The 21860-nt window shown below is 41.5% G+C and overlaps 1 protein-coding gene across 6 annotated transcripts in view; it reads left to right on the plus strand.

The window, feature by feature from the left end:
- Positions 1 to 21860, plus strand: part of PDE1C (phosphodiesterase 1C) — a 528215-nt gene that overhangs the window by 202069 nt on the left and 304286 nt on the right. Inside the window, exons 1-2 of one of the 6 annotated variants that reach the window (XM_081287903.1) lie at positions 3500 to 3748; positions 4321 to 4435. The exons of 4 other annotated variants lie outside the window; for them this stretch is intronic. In XM_081287903.1, coding sequence (XP_081144029.1) covers positions 4335 to 4435 — 101 coding nt within the window. In that variant the 5' untranslated portion in view covers positions 3500 to 3748; positions 4321 to 4334. Of the gene's footprint in view, positions 1 to 3499; positions 3749 to 3769; positions 4436 to 21860 lie in introns of those variants that run through there. One more of the 6 variants, XM_081287902.1, reaches the window with a different exon arrangement.

Consider the following 21860-nt stretch of genomic DNA (forward strand, 5'->3'; position numbering starts at 1 on the left):
GGAAGATGCGGGTTCATGTTGAGACTGTGCTTTGCCTTTTCTGATTTTGTCTGTGCTCTTTGTTTGACTTTTTAGCTGGAGTCCTCTCGTGGAGCCCTTGTTATCATTTGTCCTGTGGTTGTCACATGCCCTATGGAAGGTTCCTGGAGAGCTGGCTTCAATGCCACATGTGTCCATGTCACCTCCCACTTAGAACCACCCCTGGCTCTCTAACATCTGTAGGAGAGAACCCAAGATTCCTCTTGACTTCAAGGGGCTGGCTGACCCTTCCAGAATTTTCTTCTTGCTATCCCTACTCATGTGTTTATCTGCAAGTGGATTGCTATGGATTGCTGGACATCCCAGCCATTTTCATGTTTCCACTCCCCTTTTCCTACCATGTCCTCTTCATGGAGTTATCTGCACCACCCACCTGCCATGTAAGTACCTTCTACTCATTCACCTTCAAGCTTCAGTTCAAATGTCACTCCTACTATGTAGCCCATTAAGGTCCCTTCAGTATTTGTGGCCTCTTTATCTGTGTTCCTGGAGCAGTGCTACTTTCTCTGGTATGTGCCTTTCCCAGTCTTTTTATATGTCTGTAGGGCAGAGGCATAGCAAAGGGAAAAGAACATGAACTTTGCCTTCTGATCAGGGTTTGAAACCTGTTCTGCCATTCATTAGCTGTATGTCTTTGCAAAAGTTATCTGACCTTTGAGGCTTCTTCTGCGTAAGTGGGCATAATGAGACTTTGCTGAAGTCTTTCGTTGATGATGAAATGAATCAAACTGGGATACGTGTAGCATGGTGCATGGCACGTGATGATTCTTGATAACTGGTAGGGGTGGTAATTGTTGTTTTGTGATTATTATCAAATCATGAAATCTTGAAAAGATGAAAGGGGCCTGAGCATAATTCTCATGCCTATTCCTTTCCCCCTGTCAGATACTCATCCAGCTTCTCCCTGAACTCTGCTTAGGACAGGGAGCTCACTTTTTAATCTTTTATGATACTTAATACTGGTATTGCTGGTACTTAGGCTAAGTTTCATATGAATATTTGGGAGACTAAGTTGTTGGTTATATGTATGTATATATGTATGCATATGTGTATGTATGCAATATCTGAATATATTTAGTGATATTTGACAGTGTGAGATTTCCCTAAGAAAGCTGAGTTAGAAGGTCACAATGGAAATTAACCCTACTGAAAAGTCATGGGTGGCTTTGTGCTTTCTTAGACTTTTCAATTCTGGGTGCTTTTGCATTTGATTTTGGCTTGCCTCCTAGTAGAATGCCAGTAGAATTGTGGCAGGATTATTGCTATATCAAGCTACTCTGTGATGGATAAGGAGAGAACAAATCTTGAGTGACATAAAACCATGGTGCATCTAAAACTTTAATATTTTGCAAACAAAAGGCACTGGGTTTGATTCTCAGCACAACATAATGAATAAAATAAAGTTATCAGAAAGACATTTTCAAATGTGGTTTGGAATCCTGGATTAGACACAAATAATCCTACATAATTTAAGGTACTTTGGCCTTGGTTCTCTCATCTATAAAGTGGGAGCATTGGGCACTCAGAGATGGGAAAGACAACAGTGGGCAAAGCCTATAACTATTTCTCTTCCTCATTCCACCAGAATACCTTTAGCTTTTTGTTTTGAAGCTGAAGTATGCATTGGTATCTCTTACAAGGTGTTATTTGAGATAAAATATTCTGTTGCTTAAACACTTTGAAAACCTAGAAACTAAAAACTGCCGTTGCTGTAAAATAAAGCCAAGATCTATATCTATATCTATATCTATATCTATATCTATATCTATCTATCTATTTACCAACTTTTTAATACATGCTTAGTTTTAACAACATTTTCTGAAATGAAACAAAATCTTATTTTAGGAACTTTTTATAAAAAAAGGTTTATCTTTTCTCTCTTATTTGCTTGATTTCTTTTTCTCTCTAAATTTGCCTTTCTCGGACTTAATCAAAGTCCCACTAACATTAGGAACAAATTATAGGCATAGGACAGGAAGGCAAAGGCCATTCTTTGTCATTCCTTTCTCTCCTGTCATCCCAGGCCCGTCCTTGGAGAAACCATGACAGAATACAAGTGTGTATTCAGCACTACTCTATCTTTTCAGCACCCAAGTACCTCCAGAAGAACTAAAAAAATCAGAAAGGTGTAATGGACACAGGAAACCTTTTTGCCCAGATTCTTTGCACATGTGGAAATTGGCACCTTGTGTGGTGGGGACACATTTGTATAGGATGACATAAGGACCAGAACTCAAACTATGGTTGTCTCTGGTTCAGTTCTCTTTCTATAGGGAACTTCTGGGTCCTTTGATTTTCTTATTGCAAAATGGAGATAATAATAATATCTGTTTCATAGAATTGTTGTATTATATGAGTGTGGAACCTTTAGAAGAACGCTTAGAAGTTTCTGTTATTTGCTATTGTTATTATTACTACACTTCCATATTCTGACAGCAGGCTGCCCAAGATGATAATTTCATCTTTTCACATTCTATTTCACTGTTCTCAGACTGGGTGACATTGGGTAATTGGTTTTATTCAGATAAATGAACTCCACATTGATATATTCATTGGCTACATTCAGTGAAGATGTACGTAGCCAGAACACCTTTAGGGACTGACTTTAATGGAGTGACTTAAGTCTATGGAGGTGAGTGGGCAAGTCACTTTTGATCCAGCAGTTCTCATATCCAGGTATCAGGTACTTTCTCTACCAGAATATATAGAGCCAGCCACTTCATTACTCTCACCTCCAATGACTGGGAAGTAAGTGATAACTACGAAATGAGTGACCATTTAGAATTTAGACACTACCATTGTATTCCTTTGTAAAGGTCAAATGAATGGAACTTGACTTGCCCAATGATGGAAACCTAGTGCTCACTTTTACCTTTAACTTGCTTTTGAGAAGTAAGCAAATATCTAATAGAGAAAGAATGCTGGAAAAGTGGCTGAAAGAAATTTTACCTGACAGTGAAGAAAATGAATGTATACAGAGTGTTGCACTCTGAATCTCAGGATCCATGAGTCCCAAGTTCCTTGTTTGAAGTGGCAGTGGCCTTACCCACAAAGGGAGCTTGGTGACCAGTTCTGTGATGTTAGGGCTGCACTCAGTTTGCAGCCCCCAATCCCACACATAGTCCCATTCTTAAGTGAGTTGTTTTACTGACTTTGTGAATGACCTAGGGAAACAAGTAATGGTCCACAGCAGCCCAACCAAAAGCGACCCCCCCACCCCATGTGGCATTTATATTCCGAATTTCTCTCAGCTGGGATTATAGATCCTTTATTTTCCAGAGTGGGGACGGGGGTGGGGGAGTGGGAGAGATTCCCATGAGCTAGAAAACAGGACCTGTGAAGGGAAGAAAGCTCCAGGCAGAAACTCCAGGGAACCTCGCCGCTGCTGTGCACTCTTCCCCAGCCCTCTGGGAGGATACAGACTTTTCTTCCCTAAGATTTGCGCGCGTGGAACTCTGTCCTTTATGTTGTGCGGGATCCAAGAGCCATAGACACAGCGCGGCTGGGGATGGTGGTGGCCTTGGGCCGCCCTGCGGGGGCGGGTGTGCTGGCCGGAGGCTGGTGCCCAGAGAGCTTGTGGCCTGCAGACAGCGGTGCGGCGCGCCCCTCCCTCCGCGCCCAAGCGGTGCCAGCGCCAACGCCAACCCCAGCGCGCTGACAGACGACTTTTCTCACTTGTCAGTTTTCTCGCTTGTCAGCAGAGCTGCTGGTAAGTGAGAGAAAACAGAGAGGGGGCGCAACGACTGCGAGGTGGGGGAGAGAGGGGCTGGGGGGGGGGGGCTCGGGGCGGAGCCCGGGGGCGAGGCCCGGGGTCAGACCACCCGCCCGCGCCAGCTCCCCTCAGCTCATCCCGACTCCTCTCTCCCCTGCTCACTTTCTCTCTTCTGCTCCCCGACTTCCTCCCCACCCAATTCTCCCTTTCTCCTCCAAAGCCTTCAGCTGCCACCGTGATCGCTTCTGTGGCTTTGTTTAGCCCGGGGAAAAGAATCTGAATAAGCCTGAGGTGCTTCCTCCTGGAGCAGGAGGAGCACAATCCCCATGTCTATCCCTGGGCAATAGCTCCAGATCATGGCTGGTTTCCGCAGCTGCCTCCCGGGCACACCTGGGGTCAGAATCGCCCGCGATCTGAGCCTGCTCTAAGCGGGGTCTGGGGGGCGCAGACGCGGGAGCGCACCCAAAAAGTGCCAGGCGAACGCGTGCCGCGCCCAGCTGGGGATCGCTGGCCGGGCCAGAAAGGAGACTAGGAAGGGACAGCCCGAACTCTCTCCGCCTCACCCCCAGCCGAACCTGCAGTTATGGAGTCCCCAACCAAGGAGATTGAAGAATTCGAGAGCAACTCTCTGAAATACCTTCAACCGGAACAGATTGAGAAAATCTGGCTTCGGCTCCGAGGACTGTAAGTAAACCTATTTACTTCTCTTTCACTATTTCCCTTCACCCATCCTTATTTTCTCACACAACTAGAAGCATATACTTATCCCCTTTCTGCATGTACTTTAAATCCAACCCTAAAAGTTCCACAACTGCCTCTCTGTTAATTAAAGTCACTGCTACCTTTCTTCTAACGCAGGGAGGGTTGTCTTTTTTTTAAAGACTCCTTGTTATTTCCAAATCTCTCCTTTTTTGGGGAAGAGGATATGTCCTTAGATGAGCACAATTGGTATAGAGGGGCTTCCCGCTCTTTTGCCTTAGGGAGGAAAGTTTGGGGACCTTGCTCAGGGACATTTATTCAAAGAGTTTTCCCTGCAAACTGCTTTGAGCACCTTGGAGGGTGGTCTAAGAACTCACCAACAGTTCACATTCAACATATATTCTGGTTGCTGGATTCTCTTCTCTTCTGGCTCTTTCCAGCTCAGTTTAGTTTCATATATATATATATATGTAAAATATTTCTGGCAGAAAAGCTCTTACTAGAAAGAAGGGCCATTATGGAGAAAAGTGGAGGTCAGAAGCATTATTGGAGTTTCCTAACAATATCTGAAGAGCAAAAAAAGGTATTTGCCTTTCATTTGGTGACCAACATGGTAGATGGATCAATGGGAAGAGATCTCTGAATTTCAGTCACTTATTGGATTCTGGTTTTGGACACTGAGAAGAGGTGACCTGAAAATCGTGTGTGTGTGTGTGTGTGTGTGTGTGTGTGTGTGTGTAATAATTTGTAAACAATGAACTTCTGGTCACTTTAGTTCTAAAGCTGCAGTGATGGTTGTACATTTCCAGTTTGCTTCTCAGTTGACCAGGCAGCTCCCAAAGACCCCTTCCATGACTACTATATATTCATTTTAGCACCTATTTGGCACCAGAGACCTAGTGTGGTTTAAAAAGTCATTTTTCTCTAAACATGTTCCACTGACTTTCTGTTCCTATCAAGGCATTGGTGGGAAAACCAGCTCTTTACTATTTTGTTTTGCTGCCATTATTGTTTTTGAAAGCGTGACACACAGCAAACCGAAACAAATAAAGGAGATGCTGATCTAAGGTGGCTTGTCTTGGGATGACCACATCCCAATGCAATATAAGGGGTCCTCATTGAAAGGAGTGATTTATAAGAGTCATTCCGTCAGTAATCTAAGTGAGCTTCATTGCCATTGGCCTCATGGGAAACCTTACCAAATAATTTGATTTTGACTTGGGTGGCCACAAGTAGAAGTGGTAAACTTATTTGGAAGTCTTGTCTCTCTGGCTGGCAGGCTCTTCTCACAGTTTAGGTGTCTGCAGCACTTTCAGAGCTGTATTTACAGTAAGCTCATGTTCAGTGTTGTGAACATTACATCCAATTTTACTGTGCTGCACACAGAAAGTCAGTTCTGTTTACAAAGTCTGGGTGTGAAGTGTACGATGTGAAAGTGTGGTCAGCCTCGCCTTAGAGGGACTCATATCCACACACCCAGGCACTGCTTCTCTTGCTTAACATTCCACGAAGTCACTCAGGCTAGCAAAACTGAGGTGAGAACTTGTGCAAGAAAGCATTTATCACTTACACCACTCTGTCTGGTAGCTTTCTCAGTTTCCTATCTGTTAGGCTTTTCTCCCCAGAGTGTTGTGGAGTGATGAAGTCACACTTTCATTTTCTAGTCTCTCCTATTGACCCAGAATCTGGTGCCTTTGAACATGAAAGGCGTGGATTGCCTCTTCCCCCAAAGTGTTTTGGAATCCCTCTCGCTGTCCTCCCTCCTGGAATAAGCTGCTCAACAGCAATCCTATGACATCTTTAACTTGACTTTCTATTTTAGAAGGGTATATTATTATCTGTTATTATAATACATTTTTTCCTGCTACAATGACTCTACTACTATTCTTACTATCATTTTTTTTTAATGCAAAGCAATGGTGCTGGAATCAGTTGCTAAGGACTCCAAAAGCCAAAGCACATGCTCATTTATACAACTGGGAATAACACTTCAGAGGTCCACAAAATAGAAACCCTTAGGAGAAGGAAGGGAGTGTGTATGTATGTATGTATTTGTCCACACAACAGATTGTCAGCAAGAGAAAGGGAGCTGCTCTTTCAATATTTTAGAAAGAGCCAGAAGCTAGTACAATTGGATTTTCATATCAATTTATTATCGTGACACTTTATTGGAAGGGTTTTATATGTGACCACAGATGGTCAGGAATTCAGTTCAATTGGTCCGAAAGCATATGAGTTTGGGACATGATCACCTCATGCTTGGATTGTTCAATGGTGTCACTTCTCCTTGCTGGAGTCTCCCCTATTTAATCTGTTGCTGAATTTTATCTCTTCCATTAGGGTGAAAGTTCTACAGGACAGATGCTTTATGTGCCTTAATCCTGCTGTGTCTTTAACAGTGTTTGGTACTCAATCAAAAGGTGCTGAAGGAAACATATGGATTCTGATGTGAACTTTTTAATATGCAAAATGAAGATGAATATATATTTGAGTCAGCCTATGAGCCTTAAAACCTATCAACCCTGGTTGACAGGGAACAGGTTTTATTAGTGTCATCTCAACTGGTATGAGAACTGGGCAAGATGTGACAAAGCCATGACCCAGTGCTGGATCCTGTTGGCATATTTACTGAGGTTCGCTCTACCCTCTCCTCATAACTCCCTTTTCTGCACTGGGGAGGCTTAGTCTCTATCAGCAGCAAGAGGATTTCTATGGTTATCATCTGCAAGGAATCTACAGTGCAGGAAATACAGGGGATGACTCCCTATCTATTCCAATTCCACCAGTCTCCCTGCTTTATCTGCCTTGGACTTCTCCCGATCTGAATACTGTAGAGTTTATTGATTCGTTATGCACATTATTTTCCTCCCTTGACAAAATATTAGCTCCTTGAGTTTTTTTTTTTTAAATCTTGATCTGCTTTGCTCACTGGTTTATGCTTGATGCTTGGTGTATAGTGAATTCCCAACACTTATATGAAACCTAGAGCTATTTCACATGTTTTTTGAGGAAAGAAACAAGAAACATTCTTAACCCAGCATTGTGGCATTACCAACATATGAATAGTGTATGAATATTGGAAATCTGATTCTTAAGCACTGTCTACCCCAGCTGAGATGATAACAGCCTGCAAGCCTAGGTGTTTACAACTACGTGGATTCCTCTGGTCTTCCAATGAGGTGCTAATGCAGGGAGGCCAACTGTGATGTGAGTGAGGTGATGTTCCTCCGTCTCCCTCTGCCGTTCCACCAGCTCTGATACCCAGGTTCACAATACTTTAAGTCAGAAGGGAACAAATACTGCTCACCTGAGCTTTTTGAAGTCAGTCTGTCAGGGGGTGTTGCTCTCTCTCCTCCTGAGAGCAGCTTCATTTTCACTTTTCTGCGAACTTATAATTGTGTCCCATGGGCTGTTGTTATATTTCTCTTCTCTGTAAGAGTGGGTAGAATTTTTAAGAGCTCCTCCTAATTGCATTGTTGGCAATGGGCATTCTTATACCCTGATAATGTGGGGGAAGCCTCAGGGGTTTGGGCAAGACGGTCTTGACTTGTGCCTTGGGTCCTGACCAAGAGTGTTTCTGTTGCTGCTTGCTGCAAGATGACAAAAAGTTGTTCCTATGTTTGTGTGTGTGTGTGTGTGTGTGTGTGTGTGTGTGTTGTGTGTGTGTGTGTGTGTGTGTGTATATATGCACTGGAGGATAGGTTTAATGTATTCCTTGGCATTTATTGTCATTAATTATAATTATGACAATAAATGTTGCCATTTATTCATTTTGCCCAAATATGAAGTAGTCAGTGGAATAAATTTTATGCTTATACAGTGCTCTGTGAAGGAGATAATTTTTCACATTATTTAAAGTAATATTATGAGTATGTAATAGGTATAACAGCAGGTGCATGACGGCTAGATTAGTGGACTGGAACAACTATTTTTGTCTACCCAGCAACCCTTCCCCACCTACTATGGTAACAGATCTTGCTCCCCGATTGTACCTTGAGCCCTGTCACAAGGAACAGATCCCAATCAGGAGCATCCTTCCTTGACATTTCTGTACTGGCCATGGGAGATTGATGCTTTCTGCTTCTTCTGGACTTGGTGCCTCCCATTAGATATGTTTCCCATTGTCTTCGTGAAGACAGTGAACAACCCTCAAAGAGAAGTACAGGTGAGAAGATGCAGTGGGAACCCCTGGGTTGGCTCCCGAGCGCCCGGTTCCTGCAGATGTTTCTCTGATTTTTTTTTTTTTTTTTTTGGCTAAACCAGCTGCCTGAGTCAGTCTGTCATACTGTTTTTGCTTAGGCTGTTGTTTTCCTTTCTCTGAAGTAGTCTTAACTAAAACCCCTGATGTACATAGAACTTAAGTGGCACTTTCAAACTATACAGTAAAGATGTGTATTGAGGGGTGCCCTAGGCAAAAACACCTGTATTTTTGGTTTTGTGTTTTTTATTTAAACCTTCTTAATCTTTATTTTATTTCTATTCACCTGAATTCTTAAATAGTATGATTGATGTTCAGTCAACATGAGGCTTCTCTTTCACTCTCTCTTTTAATTTAGTACTAGATATTGAACCTAGGGGCACTGAACCACAGTGTACCACATCCATAATCTTTTTTATCTTTTATGTTGAGACAAGGTCTTGCTAAATTTCTTAGGGCCTCACTAAGTTCCTGAAGCTGGCTTTGAACTTGTGATCTCCTGCCTCAGCCTCCCCAGCTGCTAGAATTACAGGTGAGGTTTCTCAATTAACATTTAATGAGTATGTGTTATGTGCCAGTCACTTGGTGAGGCCTGGGTATGCAAAAGTTGGGAAGATGCCTAGCTGACCTTTAGTGGCTCATAGGCTAGGGAGAAAGACTGACATGAATACCCAGAGGGGATGAATAGAAATACAGAGGTGCAGGGGGAGCTACTTCTGCCTGGGAAGAGTCCTTAAAGACATCTCCTCATGTGTACTTCTCTTTGAGGGTTGCTTATTGTCTTCACTAAGATTACTTTTCATTTATGCCAGCCTCTTTGCAAAGATACAAGGAAGGTTTATGCAAAGATGTGGGGAAAACACAGAATCATCTACATGGCCCAGAATAAACCAGCTCAGAGTGCTGAACTGTTTTCATGGACCATTAGAAAAGCTGTTTATTCTTCTAAGGACATGACTTGAGTCCTAGTGAGCTTCTTTATGCTCATTTTTCATTAGGACAGGATATATTTGGGTCTCTTTGTTGACATTCAATGTGGATCTACTAAACAGACCACCCACGTCAGCATTGAAGCAGTTGGTCCCTGGACTGGTCAAGGTAATAGAGTGAGTTCCTCCTATAAATCAATTCACTAAATTTTTGTTATTTTCCTCTAAAGATTCCGATGTGGCCTCCTCTTAACAGCTCTTGCAATAATAGTAAGGGATAGATAGAAGTTATGAATGGTGAGAACAGTGTGTGCTAAGGTGTAAAGGCTTGAGAAACCCTGGCACACCAGGGGGGAAGGGAGAGAGGACACTGGAGAGGAAGGCATGGGCAGGGAGTGACACATGGAGTTTTTAAAACTTATTTTTCATTTTGCTCAAAATTAAACACGTTCAGAAAGGAGGTGGCTATTTGAGCACATTTTACTATCCAACAAAAAAGTGTTATGTTCTAGGTTTTTCCCTTTTAAAGCTTCTCATGAAATCTTTTGCTTTTTTTCTTTTTTTAAGGATGTATATTATTCTTTCAGTTATCAGGACTTTTTGAAAGATTTTAGGCTGGAGAATAACAAGATGAGATTTGAATTTTAGGATCATAGTTCTGGATGAAGTGTAGAAAACAGACTAGAGATGCGAGTGGGCCCTGGAGACCAGTTGGAGAAGATGCCTGAATTGAGGAGTGTACTTGAAACAAGAATTGACCAAACTTAGATTTGGAACACACACACACACACACACACACACACACACACAAAGTTGTCTCCAAGTTTGTTTTGGTTGGCTTGGACATGTCAGTGATTTTGGTGCCATTTGCCTTGTTAGGGGCTGAGGAGAGAACAGCAGGCTTGGATAAAGCAGAATGATAAGTTTGGGCACAGACATGTTGACCTGGTAAACTTGGAGTGTCCTGGTAGCTGTGGGTGACAGCCATCTGGAACTTCTGAGAGGCCTTTGGCTTGGAGCTGTGGAACTGACAGTCCTAGTTCTGAGTTAAAGTCTTGCAAGTGGGACCCAAAGAAGAGGGGAATGACCTGAGTGTCCCCCAAAAGCCATTCCAAAAGAATAATTTTAAAAATTGTTGTTTATTTTCCTAATTAAATAAGTATTTTCCTAATTAATTAATTAATCATTAATACACTAAATATATGATATTATCATACATTTAGTATATTATCATATATTTAGTGTATTAATAGGTCATCCCCCTACTCTCCCATTTAATTGGGAATATCAACACATTTTTATTAGGTGCCTCTTATATACCACTTATTAAGAGCTTTGAAGGAATATAAAATTGAATATAAAAGTCAATCCTTGCCTTCAGGAAACTTAAGAATCTAGTTAAGGAGGTGAGAGAATTCTTATGTATGTGAGGATTAAAAACAGCAATAAAAGACAATAACTAATGCTAAGTGAGAGACAGTGACACCACACTCAGGTTGGGTTTAGGGAAGTTAATATTTGTGTTTGAGAGACTGACTTTCAGATTTTCAGAAATCTTCCTAATAAAATCAAGTTAAGTTTCTCTGAAATGCATTCTCAATTTACAACAAAGGGCAGAAAATGATGACTATAATAAAAAGAGGGTAACTAGATTGTCACATTTAGAGTTAAATTTTCTTTACTTGAATATGAATGCAGTTTAATAGCACATCATCACTTCTTATCACTTGGCTGTTTTAATAACTTATTAGCTAATTATAGCTCAGTATTTGGCAGCTATGTGCTTATTATTTTGGCCAAATTTTACACATGATTCCGTTGGTTGGAAAGCAGCCCTGGGCAGAGAGGTTTCTGCATTTCCAATTCTAGATTTCTGTCTTTAATTTTGTTTGGCTCATAGAAAACTTTCTTCAGTTCCCATTGCTCTATATGGAGGGAAACTGCTTCTGTGATTTAACCTTCTGGCCTTTTTAGAACCAACTAAGATAATTGTTAAATATGAGACACATAAAACAGTCTGTGATAGCTTTGAGAATGTCATTAATGATTTCTCATTAGTAATAAGAAATGAATTCTACAACAAATGGAACAATGCGTTTGGAGAAAGTGTACTATATCCATGTAAAACATTGGTATTCTTCAGCTTTCTATTGGAGTGCACTTTTTATTCCTCTCGACAGCCGTTATTAAAGAAAATAAGTGAATCTTAATGAGTGCAATGTGAAATGTTACTACATTGTGAAATTATGAAAGAGCTTAAGAGAGTAATTCAAATTGAAAATTATGAATAGTGACTTTTATTTATATATTTGAATGAATGTGCACACATCTATATGCAGTGAGCTCAATTATCACTCATTCACTTAGCAAACATTGTTCTAGCACTTACTCTGTGCCTGACATGTGCTAGGTTCTCAGGATGTACTGAGAAATGAGACAAAAGCTCTCTCTCAGGAAGTGTCCAGTTTACAACTAGAAGCAAATTTTAAACAATATTTCCACAAATAACTATTTATTGTGATGCGTGACACAAAGACATATAGATACTGTGAAAACTTATAAAGAGAAGGCCCAAACCTGGTTCAAAATTCAGGTTAATCTTAAATCTCACCTTTGAAGGGTAAGATTTAAGGTTAGTTATGAAGACTAAGTACATAGTACTTAAAAATCAGGAAAGAGTGTTCTAGGGTACTCAAGACAGGAAGGAATATGATACCTCTGAGAAAAAAGAAATAAGGCCAGTGGCCTCAGCATAGAGAATAAGGAGACCTCAGGCAGGAGACACAGCTGGAGAGGGACCAGTTTCTGCCTCATTGCACCAGGGTCCTGAGTCCCCCAGGAAGCCATTGTTTGTAGGGATGGATTTGAGGACTTTAGGGGAAGTAGGCCCAATAGGACTTGGATATAGTGGATGAGAAAATAAGGTATGATCTAAAATCCAGGTTTTAGCTTGAATCCCCAGGTGCTGTTGACTTAGATCAAGGTCACCAAGGGGCACAAGTTTGCAGATTTGGCTGTGGGTGTGGTAGAATAGAGATGATGAGTTATTTGGATATGCTGAATGTTAGAGACCTGCAGGAGCACACCCCCTGAGGGAGATACAGCGAAGCATGAGCAATTGGGTAAATGGACCTGCAGATCAGAGGAAAGGTCTGGGTTAGAGATATAATGTATAATGCCACAAAGTAGGAAGGAAAAAAATCTCTCTCTGTGTGTGTGTGTGTGTGTGTGTGTGTGTGTGATGCTGAATAAATAAATATTACTACGAATCTCACATGTTGAAAGCATACAGTTTAGCCTGACAGCCCAAATATAAGGAAGGTGCTAGGAGACCAGAAGTTTACATGTATTTTCTCACTGGCATTTGCTTGTTCAAGATAATGGGAAAGCCCAGCTAGTAATTACAGTACATAGCTTTGTTGAGGCTCTTATGTTGACTTCTTCGTGTAATGCCCAGCACAATGAAGGCTCGGCACAGAGACAGCAGCCTGGAGTGAGTGGGATCCTTCTCAGCATTCTAAGGGCAGAAAGAGGCTGTTACCAAGAAAGCCCAAAAGAGATGAGACCCTCATCAGGCACTTCTGGGAGGTACAGGGCAGGAGCTAGGCAGCTGAGACCTGAAGCCCAGAGCCCAGGACAATGTAGAGGGGTGTGGTAAAGCTTGGCTAGGTGGAAACTCTCTGAACCCGGAAAATCAGGTTTGTCCAGATTCCAAATAACCAAAATCCTTAAATAACATGGACATTTCCTACTCTCTGGAAATACACTTAGTAAATGTGGTAGTAAGGATTAATATATTTTTTAATGTTATTGCTTTTTTATAACATTTTTATTTATTTTTTATGTGGTGCTGCGTATTGAACCTAGTGCCTTATACATGCTAGGCATGTGCTCTACCACTGAGCTACAGCCCCAGCCCAAGATGAATCTTTGAAAGCTACTTCCAAATGTGTTTTAGGAGTGGTTTAAATTCAGATTAATACCGCCCACTCCACTACCTCTTTTCTCTACCTCTGTGATTCTTGCCTAAGAATAATTCTGAGGGGTTCTATAATACCTTCAAATTAAGATCCATAAAATAGATTTTATTTTGTACTCTATACTGTTCTAGGGAGTCATTACTGAAAATCCTGTCCGCTCACTGTGAGAAACTAAACATTTTAATTAATAAGGTCTCATGTAACTCATTTGTGAAATGTAAGGATTGATGGTCAGAAATTGAGCATCATAAATGTTTAAAACTGCCATTCTGTCTATGGAACAACTAGCTGAAATTGGTAATTGTTAGACGAAAACGAAAGAATTGTTCAAAGCACCCATTGCTGAGAGCTTTGGCATAATTTCAGTGCAAGTAACTACTTTAGCTCAGGAAAATTCAGTTCCAATGCTCATTTGATATCGTTTGGTGGAGGAGCTCAAAATGGGTCCAAGGAATACATCTGCTAGTCCCCCCTCCTCCTGCCCTGTGTCTTGAACAATGGCTTCATTTTGTCTTATTTATTTATTTATTCATCTATTTATTTATTTATTTTTGGTACTGGGGATTGAGCCCGGGGCACTTAACCAAAGAGCTACATCTCCAGCCCTTTTTATATAGAGACAAGAGTATTGCTGAGTTGCTCAGAGCCTAAGTTGTTGAGGCTGGCCTCAAACTTAGAATCCTCCTGTCTCAGGCTCCCAAGCTGCTGGGATTACAGGCATGTGCCATCATGCCCAGCTCCTCATTTTGTCATATTTATATTGTTTTAGATTTATATAAGTGCTCAGAGAGCCTTATGCAGAAGATGATACTAGGAGACAGGATTTTAGAGGAAACAGGGAAGCCCTTTGCTCTCAGGGAGCTGTGACATTAACTGGAATTCACCTGGAAGTTTCAATGACCAACAGCTGCTTTCTGCCAGGAGCAGGTTTTGCTGAGCGTTGGTAGGAATGGCCTATGGGTCGAGAGAGGGAAGGAGTGCTAGCTACTACAGTGGACAGGAAAGGCTTAGGAAAAAATTAAACTGTCACTGAAGTTCAACTTGGCAGAAGATAACAGTTTTTATTCTGGCTGATTCTACACGGAGAAAAACAAAGCAGAGAATTGAAGCAACTCTGAATAATTCAATGAAGACAAACAAACCAACCAACCTACCAAGCCGCCTTTAATTACAGGGATATGAATGAAGAGTGAGGTTTGGTCGTAAGCCTTTGGATTTTATCCCCACATTGGCAGCGCTGTCACAGATATTAAGAGAGATTTTTGTTTTCAGCCTTTCTCATTGATGTTTATTTAAATAAGAGCTGGGCTCCCAGGAAGGAGGTCACCAACATCTTTTCCATTCCCACCCACACAGATTTGCTGTATTTATACCACAGCAAGTGGTTGTAAATGCATGAATAGAGGAATAAATCATTTATGCAAAAAACGTACTACTTGAACTTCAATAAGCGTGACATTTACTTTCTATTTTCTTTCTCTGTAAACCTTTCCATTTCCCGCCCCCTTGGTCCCACCAATTAGCTCACTGCCTGGATTTAAGCAATGGATTTTTAGCTGGAGGGCAAAGTAACAGTGTTTGAGCTGCTCAAGACACCTTGCTTTCCAAGGGAAGATTTCAGCTTTCTGTGGGGAGGGATCCTATTTGGGGGCCTCTTAGACAGTAATCCAAGTACCGGAATTTTTAATCCAGGCTCAGGCAAGAAGCAGGCATGACGAAAAGTCTTGGATTTCGGTGTCTGGCCAGCTGTTAGCAGGCAGATGAGGGGCTGGGGAGGGAGAACTAGGTAGAGCCAGGTTTGCTTGAGGAGTGTGGGGCAGGGGGCAAGGAAGGGGCCACAGGACACAGCCACAGTGTGGATTTGCTGGGTGTTGGTAAGGTTTCAGAAGGCGTCTCCTGTGGGCTTGTTTGGTTTGGATTAGGTTACCATCTCCTCGAAGGCTCACTTGCCCCTGCCCACAATTACTAGATAGACACCTACTCCCAGGAATGAGTAGAAAACTGATGGTCTTATTTACATCTCTGATTCTGATTAGCATTCTCCTTTTTTTTTTTTTCCTGTTCACTCTCCTGAATCCCAAACCACACTGGCAAAAGGCATCTTTCATTTAGTTTTGTTCTCTTCACTTCTGGCTAAATCCATTAACATTTTGTGTCTTTGGGGGATCTCTGTCCCTGAATAGGGGCATCCTTTTCTATGAAGGCTCAGAGAGAGGGTAGGAGGCCCTAACATAATTTTCCCCAATAGAAGTCCTGGCAGAAAAATCCCCTTGAAGATTTAAACAAAAACCTCTTCCTTAATGATTGAGGTGTTCCAGGTGAAAATGAGTTTATATCATTTCATTGCTTTTTAAAATTTATTTTTCCAACCTTGGATCTTTGAGCAGGAAAATAGAATCATCATGCACATGGTATTTCATTTTGTTAAGAAATGTTTGAGCTAGTAGAGAGGAGGTTATTTTTATCTATTATCTTTTTCCCTGCCCCTAAATATTCTGGTAGGAAGGTGTCAGGAGATCAAAAGTTTATATGTATTTTCTCATTGGCATTTATTGTGCAAAATATTGGAAAAAGTAGCAAACAATCAGTATGTACATATATCTTTATAACTCTAAGTTTTAACATGCATCACAGAAAGGAAATCACCAGAAAGAAAAGTAAATGTAAAGACCTCCCATTCTCAGCAACCTGGAGATTAGTTTATGTAAGATGGATTTGGTAGAAGTTTCTAGACATATCCAGTCTACACTGTGCATGCCAATGAAAAATAAAACCTGAGGATCAGATGATCATTCTGATCCTGGCTCCTTTCATGGTTATTTGTGGTATTTTTTCTCCATCCACTTTCCCACAAGTGAGATGTCAATGATCAGCCTCGTGAGAACATGTAGTTAGCTACATAAGTGTTGTCTCCTTTGTCTCAGAGTCTGTCCTCAGCCTCCTCCTTTCCCTCAAGGGAACTGAGAGCTGACACTCAAGATTTCCACAGCTGTCTGACTGTATGTCAGCAGCTGGGTGGTCTCTGTGGGCAAAGATGGAGATAGGATCCTCTCTGGTGGGAAAGGGTACACAGGGTACACAGAAGGCCGAGTCTTTCTGTGTGCATGCAGTTATTTCCTGTCCCATTTCCCATACACAAAAGTCTTCTTATGCCCAACTGGGAGGTGTCTTGCTGTCAACCTGAAGCAGAGCCCGAGTTTTGGTTTCTCAAAGCCAGCTCACTAGAATATTAAGCCTATTTATAAACCTCATTATTGCAGCACCCATATGGCTCTTGCTAAAAGATACTCACTTTGAAAAAGGGAAAGACTGCCAGCCGCTTCATAATTTAGCATCAGTGTTTGGTCGACTCTCACTTACTCAGGCCACTAGAAACGTTTCCCAAATCATCTGCTTGACTTTGAAGCACTTGATATTTTCATCTGACTGCAGGTGCTCCCAGTGGTTTGGAAGGTCCTAGCTACCAGAGTCCCTTAAAAGCATCCTTGTTCTTACCTTCCTGTTGGTTCTTTTTTTTTTTTTTTTTTCTCTGCTAGTTGCTCCTCTGACCCAGGCAGCTCTGTCCTTGCTGTGGAATTACCCCTTAGCCTTGCTTAGTTTCATCCTTTCTTTCCTTGATGGGGGCCAGGAGAGATAAGGTGAAGTTCAGGATCATGAAGTTCTCCTAGACGACACAGCCAAGAAGAGCTTTGGGAAACCTTTAAAAATATTGGGGGTCAGTTCTCCTTGCTCCTGTCTCAGGATCCACTTGTCAGAATGTTACCCACTGGACGTAAATGGGCTGAAGCCTTCAAGGGGAGGTTTTGGAGCTCAATTTCCCTGTTCTGTACACAGGTGTTCGTCCACACACACACACACACACACACACACACACATGCACGCACACACACACACACACACAATTTGATACTTCCTGGACAAGCCACAGTTCTGTTGAATCACTCCAGACTTAAACAGACATTGATTTTCAGTGAAGACCAGCAGTCTTTTAATTTACTGAAGAGGTAAATGAGTGTGGATCAATCAATAATTCCAGGAGTGGCACAGGAGAGCCATGTGCTGAGTTACTGCCGAGAATACGTAGGATGCTGTGTGAGCAGTATGCTAAGCTCAGCACTTAGAGTTATCGATAAAAGCATTTTTGTTAAAAACAATTTTAGGTATTTCTAAGGATAATTGAGTTCTTCAGTTCGTCAACCCCCAGTTTTATTTTCTTCTCTTCTACCTTCTGAGCAGTGGCCCAGCTTTGCCATTAGAAGAAAGTGTGTGGCAGTACTAGGTTAGCTGGGACCCATGTAGGAACAGGGTCAGGGTGGACAGGCTTCAGGGTCCTGTGGGCCTGGTGAAAGCCAGACAGGGTTTTAGCTTATTCTCCTCAGAATGGGACTGAGATTAGACCCTGCTTTCTTTGTGGTTCAACTGTTCCAAGATAAGGAAAATTAGGAGTCAACAGTTTTTGTATTTTAGAAGAGCAATCTTCAACTTTTTTCTTGACTTTTTAAATCACTGAAAGGCTGTTTTTTTTCAAACAAAATTTGAAAAAATGGATTGAGTTATAATACCATTATTATTTATGTACTACCATTGTTATTAATGCAGTACTGGGCCCTTTCTTGAACACTTACTGAACGCTTAGTTCTGTGCTAAATGCTTTATGGTCCTCATCACACTGAACTCCCCATCAGTATATGAAGTGGGTATTATTGTTACCCAGATTTGTTTTGAGGGGGAAACTGATGATGAAGAAAGTCATTTACATTGGTAAAGGTCGCACAGCTTATTGGACACGTTAAATTGGAGAAAAGATTAAGCTCAGGCACATTATTTTAAGCACTATATGTAATGCCTCTCTTTTAAATAAAACAAAAACAGAAAAACAAATGGAACTCCATTTGTGCACCATGAATGTGTATGTGTCTGTATATAAGAAAGAGAAAAAAAGAAAAGGAGAGAGAGAGAAAAGAGCCCATTTTGGTGGATAGTTTGCAAAAAGCACTGTCATGGACCTCCTCTGAGGTGCTGTGCTGGGCTTGGCCTCCAGGAGACAAGCTGCCTCCTGCAGCATGAGCCGGGCTCTCTCCATCCTCCACGGGGCTGCCAGGTTAGGTGGGTCCCGGAGCACAGCAGTTCCGGCCATGCTCTGCTTTCCATATCAGCTCAGTCTAGCAACACGAGTCTTGAGATTTGTGCTGTCTTATTTCCAATTTCAAAAAAATTGTAAATTTAAAGTTAGCTTGAAAAACAAACCAAAAGCAATCTCTTTATATTTTTCAGGTAGTGAGTCAGGGATAAATTCTGTTCTTAAAAAAAAAAACAAAAGGCCAAGAATAAACTGGGTTTCTCTTCTGGCTTGTTTCCTGCATTTGGATGGGAAGAATCCAGTCTGCTTTATTGTTATTGGTTTTGTTTGTTTTGTCTAGTATCTAAGTTTTCTCCTGGAATCTTTGGACTTCTTGGCATCATTTCCTCAATTTTCTTTGAAGGCTTCAGTACTTGCATTCTGTTTCAGACACTTTAAGATTCTATATTCTTAGGCAAATGACAAACCTTCTCTGGGCCTCACTTCCATCAAGTGTGAAGTGGGTTAAAACCTCCTAGGCTTTACAGAGGGTCGAGCGAGCTAATTTCCCTGCCAGGCATGGAGCAGAAGAGGCTCAACAGCTGGGCGCTCCCAGCTCTCTCATTCATTGCCTTTCTCATCAAGGCTATGGTAGATAGCTTTATTTTACTTAGTAATGTAGATAGCAGCTGCAAATAATTCATTTATTTACTTAGTAAATCATCACTGAACAGAAGGATAATAGACAAAGAGAAAGCATTTTTAAAAAATAAATGTCTTGCTAAGATTATTCATTCATTTAACAACAATGTATTGAGCAGCTGCCATTTGCCACACGCTCCATGTTAGGAGTGTTAGGGAGAAACACTAGCAGATAGTGGAAAAGCCATCGTTTTTGCCATTAGTGTAACATATTGCCACCATTAGGAGTCACAAGTGCAAAGACGATAAGGGGAATCTTTACAATGTGTGTGGCCAAGAACACAACTATGGAGGTGGGGAGTGTGAGTCCCTTTCCCTGAGTTTTTCAAATGCACAACTCATACTTTTTTATTTGTTCTTTTTAGATATACATGAGAGTAGAGTGTATTTTGACATACATACATGGAGTATAACTGATGCTAATTAGGATCCCATTCTTGAGGCATGACCTGTATTTTGACACATGTAGATGGCAGCTGCAAATAATTCATTTATTTAGCATATATACATGTACGTATATCTGTTCTGCATACATACATACACACCTACGTGTGTGTGTGTTTTTGCCAGTAATGTGCCAGTTGATGTACAAGCCCTCTGGGACACATACAGAGATCCATCTGATGGGATTCCTAATGCAAAAGGGCCTAGAAGTTTTAGAATGCCCCTCACATGGTGTTGTCGTCAGCTTTTTATCACTATGATAAAAACCTGAGAAAAAAAACTTAGATGAAGAAAGATGTATTTTGGCTCATGGTTTCAGAGATATTACTTCATGGTTTGCTGACTCCATTGCTTTATGGCCTGAGCTGAGGCAGAACATTAAAGTGGGGTAGAGTAAAGACAGATCCTCAGCTCATGGCAGCCAGGAAGTAGAGAGAGAAAGAGAAAGAGACCTGAGACAAGATATAGTCCCCAAAGGCACACCTCTGCTGAGCTGCTGCTTTCAATCATGCCCCAACTGCCTATAGTTTCTACTACCTGACAGTCATCCATTCAGCCATCAATGGATTAATCCACTGATAAGGTCAGAGCCCTGGTGATCCAATCACTTTCCAAAGCCTCACTTCTGTGGCTTGCTGCACTGGAGACCAGGCCTTCAACACAGGAGATCCAAACCTGAGACACTCAAGATCCAAACCTAAGACATGGCAGGTATGACACTTGGTGAATTTCATACGTATCTCAATCTAAGGTCATTCCATCCTTTTATAGATATAGAAACCAAAGCTTGATTTATCACAGAGTTGCATGAGGTCTCCCAGTTGGGAGGGTGAAGTTGGGTCTTGAACCATGTCTATGACCCTCCAGAGCCCTGCTGCCTCTCCATGTAGTCATAGTGAGAAGATGTGGTGCAGTGGAGTATGGTGTGTGCTAGGTGTTAGCCTGTTGTTGGAGCACAGAAGAGGGGTGCACAAAAGAGGCCACCTCTCCCCCACAGATATTGTCTTTGTTTAAAAGTATAAATTTCTCACTTTTCCTGATTAACACTGTCTTTACACTTTTCAGCTTTATTTGTTGCTATTCCTCTGCAGTTTCCCCTGCTTGTTGGATTGTTTCCTTGTTGAAATCTTACCCATCAGTCAAGATTACCTCTTCTGCAAATTTTCCTTGAGCTATTTCTTGTGTTTTTTGTTATAACAAAATAAGACTTAAGGTGCATGCCATAACTTTCTGAATTCAAATTCTTTCACAGAGTGGATCTTTTGGAGTTATGAGGATGAGCCATGTTTAGTGCTTATTACAAGTAGGTGTTGAAACTGAAGCTATTCTTATTTTTGTTCCTCTTTGGTTCTTTCAGCACTCCCAGCAGTGCCTTTGTATGGTGCTTGGGAAATGCTGGAAAAATTCTTTGGAAGCCAGGAGCAGAGGTTGTCTTCTTCTAATCTCTGAAGATATCCTCTGCTGATAGAATCAGTTGAGATTCTAACTAGAGGCCAAGGGCACCATTCTGGCCTGACTACCCTCTTGCCCTTTGGTCCTTCAACACTCCTGATGTTTTTTTTTTCAGCCTTACCAGAGGTTCTTTAGCTTAGTTTATTGGACTGTGGTGAAGGGTGTGGATCGTACCACAGTGCATGTGCTTTGTGCTTGCACATGAGAACTGTGTTTGTGATTCCTGCCTGGAGAGGGTAAGATATCAGTGTGACAGGATTCAGGCGAGAGAGAGAGAGAGAGGGGGGGGGGAGGAGGGAGAGGGAGAGGAGCTCATTTATCTCAGTTTTAGGAGAGAGAAAAAGGCACTGTTTTAGACACTGGCATGTAGAAGGGAGCCACATAAAGAACCTGCCCTTGGAAAACTGATGCTCAGATGAATTATCTCATTTATTTCTCATAATAAGATCCCAAGAGAAGTGCTCTGATCATTCCCACTTTACAGATAAAGAAATTAAGGTTCAGAGAGGTTGAATAACTGTTCCAACATTATAGATTTAATTGCCAGAGCCAAGATTGGTAGTGTGTTAGCCTTCTGTTTCTGTGATCAAAGTACCTGATGAGAACAAGAACAAGGGAGAAAAGTTCAGTTTTGGCTCATGGTTCC

Source organism: Spermophilus citellus (assembly GCF_964194105.1).
Source record: "Spermophilus citellus genome assembly, chromosome: 3".
Lineage (NCBI taxonomy): Eukaryota > Metazoa > Chordata > Mammalia > Rodentia > Sciuridae > Spermophilus > Spermophilus citellus.